At 38.1% G+C, this 9499-nt stretch overlaps 1 protein-coding gene across 2 annotated transcripts in view; it reads left to right on the forward strand.

The window, feature by feature from the left end:
• LOC100220381 (sodium channel protein type 5 subunit alpha) overlaps nucleotides 1-7713 on the forward strand; it is a 43461-nt gene extending 35748 nt beyond the window's left edge. For both annotated transcript variants that reach the window (XM_072925294.1, XM_072925293.1), the window contains 5 exons: nucleotides 633-686; nucleotides 1566-1707; nucleotides 2245-2345; nucleotides 2761-3031; nucleotides 4607-7713. In XM_072925294.1, the coding sequence (XP_072781395.1) occupies nucleotides 633-686; nucleotides 1566-1707; nucleotides 2245-2345; nucleotides 2761-3031; nucleotides 4607-5799 (1761 nt within the window). In that variant the 3' untranslated portion in view covers nucleotides 5800-7713. The remainder of the gene's footprint in view (nucleotides 1-632; nucleotides 687-1565; nucleotides 1708-2244; nucleotides 2346-2760; nucleotides 3032-4606) is intronic.
• Nucleotides 7714-9499: the final 1786 nt, after the last annotated feature.

Here is a 9499-nt window from a genome sequence, read left to right on the forward strand (position 1 = left end):
CAGCCAGCACTTGTCAGATGGGCTTGACATTTTGTCAGTTCCTAACTCATCTCTGAGGGTGATGCAAGGAGTGAAATATCCTGCAGAATATCCTGCAGCTTGCTCTCTCCATGTAGGTGGCTGTTCATGCGCACAAATGGGAAAAAGGGGACAGATGAGTCCCTGCCATGACTTTCCAGGTGATAAAAGAACATCTGGTGGGAAAGTGCTGTTGCAGCCTCCAGCAGTTTCATGATTCTGAGAGCTTGAGTCCATCCCAGAAGGAATTCTGGGGCAAATAGTGACCTTTTCTGTCAGAATGTGGATCTATTCAGCTGTGAGGGTTGCATGATGAAGGTTTCATCATACAACCTAGGATTCTGACAGAATCCTAGGATAGGACTCTAGCTCCCATGCTGATGAAGGTTTGCTCTGTCAGAATCCTAGGATAAAGTGTTCTGTCTCCCCCTTGAGAGCTTTCACAGCCTAATGAGGCTGAGAATGCCACCCAGAGCAGCAGCCAGAGCTGGGTGCTTTGTGCCTGTGAGCACAGCAAAGGCTCTTCCTCTAGTCAGTGTCACTCAGATATTGCAAATGATGTGAAGACTTTTAAGGTCAAAGTTCAACACATTTTCCATAATCTTTCATTCCAGGCAACATTTAAAGGTTGGATGGACATCATGTATGCAGCAGTGGATTCACGAGAGGTCAGTCATTGTCTTCAAACTGTATTTTTGGTGAATGCTGCCACTTTCTGCAAATGCAGTGTTCATTTTGCACTTCTGCATCTGCTGTTTGTCTGTGCTAAATACTACCAGTAATTATTTCTTGTCAGATGATGTAAACATTTAATCTGCAAATGACTCATGGTATCCTAAAGCTCCTCTGTTGCAATGGGAAAAGGGTTTCAGTTCTAGATCCACCCACTTAAGCAGAGCAAAGTGGTATGGCTTAGTAAGGAAAGAAATTGAAATGTAGAGGATGTCTTAATTTCATCAGGAGTTCAAAAGAATAAAAGAATTTTTAAAGTATTTTAATATTATAATATTAGCATTTTTATATATGAAAATATAAATAATATATAAAATATGAAAATACTAATAATAGTATTTTCATATATTGATAAGTTTTTGTGTGTTAAAATGCTTTTCTTCTTTGTTCTTCAATTTGAAAACTTCCAATTTTGTTTTTATTCATAATAGCCATCACAGAAGTTTTTTGTTAAGAAGAGAAAAAAGAGCAACAACATATCTATCAATGGCAAGAGCTTGGAATTTTACTTCTACATAGTCTGTTTGATTTTTCATGTACTGAAAAATTTACAGCTCCTGTTCTTATTGGAAAGACCTGAGCTGGTGCTTCTGCAATGCCTATGAAAATCATGTCAAGAACATTCAAACAAAATTTTGTGTTTCACACTATTGATAGTTTTAAACAATACCACTTTTGTCAGAATTAGCAGTAAGGCTGTAAATCTTAGTTCCTCCTGGAATCAATTTTTGAGAGGAGCTTCAATATGAAGATTATTCTCAATTGGGCTCACACTGCTGTATTGCTATTTCTCAAGTTGCTTCTCATTCTTGCAGAAAGATGATCAGCCAGAGATGGAGAACAGTCTCTACATGTATCTCTACTTTGTGAGCTTCATCATCTTTGGGTCTTTTTTCACCCTGAACCTCTTTGTTGGTGTCATCATTGACAACTTCAACCAGCAAAAGAAAAAGATAAGTGTATTTGTTACGTTTTAGAAACAAGGTCCTATACACAGAATCTAAAACTTCTATTGGCATTTACCAGAGCTTTCACAATTAAGGTGCAAGAAATAACTTTCTCCTTTCTCTTTCCCTGTAACCTGAACACCTCAATCTTCCCCAAACATTTCAAAACCACTTAAAAATTCACTCCTTTTGGAGAACTCAACATGACAGCAGACTCATTAATTAGAAAGTGGTCTGCTACAGATGCTCTGAGTGATTTGGATTTTCAGCAAGCCCAGCAGGTGGGAAGCCAGGGGAAGATCTGATCCTGTCCATGTTTTTTGTTTGCATGTCTTTTGAGTGAGCTGAGTTATACACCAAGGCTTCTACTCTGTGAATGGCTGGTTGGTGCCACTGATTTTTTGGACACAGTTACATGATATGAAATAAGAGCCAGTAACAGCAAGGTGTGGAAAAGGAAGGAATGCCAGTTTCCAGCATTTTAGACATTTTAAGTACAGCAGTTTGCTCTTCACTGAATAACAGTGACATTTCTTTGTATACTTAGGTGGGGAAGATATCTTTATGACAGAAGAACAGAAAAAATACTACAATGCAATGAAAAAGTTGGGATCCAAGAAACCTCAAAAACCCATTCCAAGACCTTTGGTAAACTGAATACTTCACTGGAAAATACATTGCAAAAATGCAATTTAATTCAGTGGAAAGTGCATATATTTATATATTGCATATAAAATATTCTTATTGTCTTTACATTGATACTCACACAGTGCTCTAAAGTCAGTTCCACACCAAAAAGTTGACTTAATTATTTTACAGGCTAAATATTTATAAAGTTCTCTGCATAAATATTATTGGGTTCTATATTCTCCTTGGAAGTGATAAAACTTCAGGATGGGAAGGGATTTTTAATGTAATTTTTGTACTCTCCTTTCTCCAATTTCTCCAACTTCATTGTAGCTGAGTAACTTTGCGACATAAAAATTGGAAATGTTGGAAACGTGCATGGATGGGTACTCCTTATTTTCATAACTGATATCAGAAGTATTTTTTCCCCCTCTAGAACAGATACCAAGGTTTCCTTTTCAACATTGTAACATCCCAAATGTTTGATGTTGTCATCATGGGTCTCATCTGCCTCAACATGATCACAATGATGGTGGAAACCTATGAGCAAAGTGAAACGAAGACAAATATCCTCAGCAAAATCAATATACTCTTCGTTACCATCTTTACTGCAGAATGTGTGCTGAAATTGCTGGCTCTGAGGCAGTACTACTTCTCAAATGCCTGGAACATATTTGATTTAGTTGTTGTTATTATGTCACTTGTTGGTAAGTAAAATTGTCTTAAATTCTTTACTATATCAATTATTATTCTTTTTAGAAAGAAAAAAATAGTTAAAATGTATTAAATGCAAATAGGCACTGAAATGTAAGTCATAATACTATAAGGTCTTAAGGAAAAAATAAGCAAGACCCCTCAAGATTACATTAAATAATATTAAATGAGATTCAAGCATATTGAACAGGTAAACTTTTGGTGTTTTCTTAATAACCCTATAAACCTTAGAACTTTATTTGTACCTTTGACTGGTTTGTTATAAATTTGTCTAACAGCTTTTATCCTTAAACAATATGTCTGCACACTATAAATATATACACTTTATAATGTATATGTATTTATAATGGTTCTTTATTTTTTTTCTCATCTGAAATGTAGAATGAATAACTCATCATAGCAGTGTCACATTATATGATAATTTCCATTGTCACAGATTCAGTACCAACTAAGAAATATTCAATTAGATCAATTATTGGGTTTTGTCATCTGTGTTTTTGACAGATGGCTGAAATATATAGAAAAATAGGAATATAATATATAGAAAAATGGGAATATTCTATACATATTCCAGGAATACTGGAATATGACTGGAATAGGAAGACTGGAATTAGATTATAGCCTATAGAATTCTGTTTCTATAAATGGCATTGCTGACTGAAAATAAGGGTTCTCACTTTGTAACACGATAGAAAAGGTCACCAAAAATGTATTAGTTTTTACTTGAAGGGATTGCAATGGAAGAATGGGTGTAAAGAGCTCTGTTGCAAATTTGAGCTTCTTGCCAATTTAAATATTCCCAGGGCTAGTACTGCCTTAGCAACAGGCATTTAGGGCAAGAAGGATATTTCAGTTCTTTACTATGACTTGTGTCTTGGGTAAGTAAGATTCCAGTAAGATTATGGCTCTTTCTTGAGAAATTATGTTTCTGGATTGTAAATACAGAAAAATTTATCCAAAACAGCTGCACTTAAAAAAGACAAGCCTCTCCTAGTGCCTCTAGGTGTCATTTATTTCATTCAAACAAAGAAAAAATAACATCCATGTGTAGCTCTGTACCTGAATGAACCAAAAGTCATTGTATAGTGGCATGCACAGCTTCTGTGTTCATCACTCTGTTTGCTTCTACATATCATGCCTGTATTATCTAAATGATAACCATAACATTGCATTATATCTAATTTTCTTAGTTTAGCTTTGTAATATCAGTATTTGAAGACAAATGTAGAAGGTAATTTGAATCTGCTCAAATATTCATGCAACCAGAGTCAAAGAAAACCATCAGTCATCAAGTGTCAACTGATACAGATATTTGAAGTTGTGCACAGAAAGTTCCTTGTCACTTTTTGTGCAACTGTGACTGTCCTCTGACGGCTGAAGAATGTAGCTCATAATTGCTGATTTCAACAACTATTATTTCAATTCAGCTTCTCCTAAAAGTTATTCTGGTAGGGCTTAGCAAACACACATCAGATTTTTTGAGCTGTGAATATATAATCATTCCAGCCTCTTTACTAGTTAAGAAAAAAATTTGATATTCTAACGAGTTTTTATCCTCTCCTTTTCAGCCTTACTGCTTTCCAGCATTGGCAAAGCCTTTGAACATTTCTTACCACCCACACTCTTCAGGGTCATTCGCTTGGCCCGGATTGGCCGGATCCTGAGACTCATCCGGGGAGCCAAAGGAATTCGAACTCTCCTGTTTGCCTTAATGATGTCCCTTCCTGCTCTGTTCAACATTGGCCTCTTGCTCTTCCTGGTCATGTTCATTTATGCCATTTTTGGCATGGCTAACTTTGCCTATGTGAAGATGGAAGATGGCATTGATGACATGTTTAACTTCCAAACCTTTGCTAACAGCATGCTCTGTCTCTTCCAAATCACCACATCAGCTGGCTGGGATGGTCTTCTCAGTCCTATTTTAAACACTGGGCCACCATTCTGTGATCCAAACATAAATGGTACAGTGGGTGAATGTGGTAAACCTGCCATAGGTATTATTTATTTTGTAAGTTATATCATTATATCATTTCTCATTGTTGTAAACATGTACATAGCCATTATTCTGGAGAATTTCAATGCTGCCACTGAGGAAAGTGCAGAGCCTTTAGGAGAAGATGACTTTGATATCTTTTATGAAATCTGGGAGAAGTTTGATCCTGAGGCAACTCAGTTTATAACTTTCTCTGCACTTTCAGACTTTGCAGATGCTCTGCCCAAGCCCTTGTGCGTACCAAAACCAAACAAAGTTGAACTCACAGCAATGGACCTGCCTGTGGTCAGTGGGGACAAGATACACTGCTTGGATATCTTGTTTGCTTTCACCAAGAGGGTGTTGGGAGATTCTGGGGAGCTGGATACTCTGAGAGTACAAATGGAGGAGAAATTCATGGCTGCCAATCCGTCAAAACAATCCTACGAGCCGATATCGACTACACTCAGCCACAGGCAAGAGGAGGCGTCGGCCACGGTGATCCAGCGTGCCTACAGGAGTTATCTGCTCCAGCGCTCCCTCAAACAGGCTTCCTACCTGTACCAGCACAGAACTGGCAGCTCTGACACTCTGGGAGATGCTGCTCCAGAAAAAGAAGGACTTATTGCATCTATGCTGCGTGCAAATTATGGTCCTAGCAGGTCTGAAACGTCGTCCTCAGTGTCCATCCCTCCGTCGTATTACAGTGTCACAAGAGAGAGTAGTGGCAATCTTGTGGTTGAGAATGGAGAAATAACAGGCAATCAACAATCTCCAGACATTAAGTAGTAAATTGGTGTCAAAGCTGTTAAGAATATTTTTACATTTCCACAGAAGATTATATTGTAAATACATGTCAGCAGAGGCAGCTTCCCTATGAAACCAGGTCTGTTGGTGGTGATCAGATAATTATGGCAGCTGAGAATCGTGGCCTTTGGCTCTGCTGTGTTCAGTTTTCTTCAATATTTTCCTATTTCAGAGAAAGGTTTTGGATCTGTTTGATCGATGGCATCTCACTGCAAAGAGGGTCCCACAGTACCTGGGTGCTGTGACATGTTCACATGCAACCTCAGCTGATATTTTCCCTGTACAGGAAGCAGAGAAAAGTCCAAGCACCAATGGATTTACTGAAGAACAGAAAATGAATGACAATATGAGTATAAATTAAGAAATGGAAAGGAGGTAAAATGTATTCCATTCCTAATTACTACTATCATTATAAACCTGTTTAGCAAATTGCTGATGACTTTTTAAATTTTTTTTATGTTTGGGGACACATGTGCCACAAACATAGATCCTGCATGATCCACAAATATTCCACAGTGTAGTGGACTTCCCATATGATTGATTTACAGAATAAACCATGGCATGTATGTTATCATAGTTGTGTTACTGAAGATTAATGAAATAATAAATACAACTCTTAGTATCACACAAGCCATACTGAGCAGAGCAAAACCTTGCTTTATGTTTCACCTGTGAGGATTATTTTTTTTAACTCGGTCTCCTCTGGCAGTGAGGTGAAGGCAGCTGTACCATCAATCACTCCATAAAAATTTGTATTTATTGCATACTTTCCTCAAACTTCTCCTAACATTTGAGTTTTGTGTTCAAGTTCATTCTTGACAATGTGGCAGAGAAGAGAAACACAAATAACACTGGCTGGGAATTGGTAATTTCACTTCAGCCACTCCCTTAGACACCAGAAACCAAGTCTAGGGAGCTCCACATGAGACCCATCAGAGGCACCCTTGGTCATGGTGATGAACATCATCTGTGGCCATGGATGTGTCCCTTCGGGAGGTAGGAGCCTTTCTCCCTCCTGCCTGTGTTTCTCTGATGGGAGAACCAACCTTCTCTCTCCTGCAAAGGTTAGCAGAGATCAAATTATGAGTAATGTAGGCAATTGGGAAATCTGGGTTGAAATACTTGGGTCTAGGGTTAACGTAAGCCTAAGGATGTAATCACAAATTGTACTTCTTATGGAATGGTGCGTGCAGATGAGCCCTCTCATGATTTCTCATCTCACCACATTTTCCTTATGAAGTCCTTTATCTTCATGTCCTCATACTTCTCAGAAAAACACATGCCCACACACTACTTACTCTTTTGTCCTGTGTACATTTACTTTGGAGATACATCCATCTGATGCACTTTGCTGTCTAAGGACTGTTGTGTTTCCCTTTGTCACATGCTGGATGTAGTCAACCCTGACATTTTAATTTCTTATGTACACTAATGTCTTTAAAGTTTAAGATGCTTTTTACTTTCCTTAGTCGCAAGGTTGCAGCTCTGTGATCACTGTTGGGTTTGGCAGGTTCTGGCAAGGCTTGGGTGGGCTTTTTCCTCCACACTGATTTCAGCCAGAAAAGGACCCAGTGACTGAGTGGGACCTGCTGTGCACTTGTTTGCAACCTGCAGCAAGTTTTCTTCTCTCTTGAATGCCCCTTCTCTCTGGTAGCAGTTATATTCATATGTCTTGTATTTCTTTCTTCTTCTGTCTTTTCCATCTCTTCAGATTGTGAGCTTTTTGGACAGAAATTCTCTTTTACTATGGATGGTAATTACACCTAATAACAAGTCTTTGTTTTCAATTAATATTGTCTGAAGACTGATGCAAATAAATAATATTTATAGTACCTTTTGGTTTAATCTGTGGTATTCCCTTAACTTCTCCCTAGCCATCCCTGAAATGGTAGCACCTTTTATTAGTTTTGAATAATACTTGCTCAGATTTTAATGTAGATGCACAGTGCAACGGTATTATTCAGAAAAGTCAACAGCTATGTGCCTTTAGGACCCAGGGGCTCAATTCCTTCAAATAAAAAAAAAATCTAACAACTATAAAAGAATTAATGAAATTAAATATGTTTATCTGGCTAAAATTATATTTAACCACTTTCACAGCATATGAACAACCCCACCTGAGAAGCTGACTACATGGCACTGATGGGATGGTGTTTCCCAGCTCCTGTTCAGTGTCAGCTTCCCAAGATGTGCAGGATGCACTGAGGAGCTGTAATGAGCCACATGCACCAGTCTCATGGATTTGGGTGTGCACTGAACAGCCCTGGTATCACATCCTCCCAGGAGATTGTATTAAACACATCCATACCTAAACGTGGTGTGACTCATCTTTGACAGTTTGTGTGCCAGGAAGAAGTATTTTTTTATTGTCAGAGCAGATAATTGTTGGTCAAATATATACAAGCATCACTATGTCCTTCTCTCTGGAAAGGCCACCCTGAAACAGATCCAGAGCTCCACCAATGTAGGAGATCAGATGCCAAAGTTAATTTGGTACCCTAAGTGAATTGTTTGTTGATGTAAGAAATTATAAATACCCTCTAGGGTGAATTTTACCTTCTACAGAAACTTTGAGTGGAAGTGATACTATTTTAGGGAAGACAGTTCCCTTGCCATATTCTTTAATCACAGAATCAAAGAATGGCTTGGGTTGGAAGGGACTTAAAGACAATTCAGTTCCAACCCTGCTGTGGCATGGACACCTTCCACTATCCCAGGCTGCTCCAAGCCCTGTCCAACCTGGCCTTGGACACTGCCAAGGATCCAGGAAGTGTCCAGCTTCTCTGGGCACCCTGTGCCAGGGCATCACCATCCTTTTAGAAAAATATCTTATGTCAAAGATGAACATACCCTCTTTCAGTCTAAAACCCCAATAAAAAGTGTCCCTCCATCTTTCTTATAAACCCTCTTTATGTAATGAAAGGCCACAAGAAAATCTTCCAAGACACAAGGAGGCCCCAATCATTTGGGAGATAAAATTCTGAATATAAGCATGGCAGTTATAAAATGTGCCCTTGGAAATAATTAATCTTCAAAATCCTTCTGGTTCGCCTCTGAGCCTGTCAATTTTGGATTCTACTGATGTCTTTACAAACATCATGATTTTCTGTGGTGGCAGTGTGACATACAGCCTTATTTCCAGATGAATTGCTTTCCTTTTTTGGTCATTCAGAGCATTATTTCATGTGATTTTAGTCATTTAATCAACAGCTACATCTTCCATAAACTATATATCACTTAAAATTTTATCCCAAATTATTTCATTTTTAAAGAGGTTATAAATGCAGACCAAATTAAAAAAAAAAAAAAATTGAGGCCTGAGAGCTTTTCCCTTTGACAGCCCAAGAGAAACATGAGCTCAACAATGTGATGTATCAGTTTGTTTCTTTGATAGGGATGAGGAACAATAAATATATGAATGAATGACATGAGAACTCAAGAACATCTGTACTTCTCTGTAGTGGGCTTCATTTTACCACCTAAAGCGCACACATTTTTCATAGGAAATCAAAGTAATGGAAAATCCTTGAATAATTGCAAACCAGTCAGAAGTGCTAAAGGGGGTGGGTAAAAAAAAGGAACAAATGAATAAAAAGCTATTTTCTTCAGCAATATTTTCTTCAGAACCTGTAGCATACGCTAAACTGTTTTTACCATTGAGACTATCTGAACCACGTGAATA

This window comes from Taeniopygia guttata, chromosome 2 (assembly GCF_048771995.1).
Source record: "Taeniopygia guttata chromosome 2, bTaeGut7.mat, whole genome shotgun sequence".
Taxonomy (NCBI): domain Eukaryota; kingdom Metazoa; phylum Chordata; class Aves; order Passeriformes; family Estrildidae; genus Taeniopygia; species Taeniopygia guttata.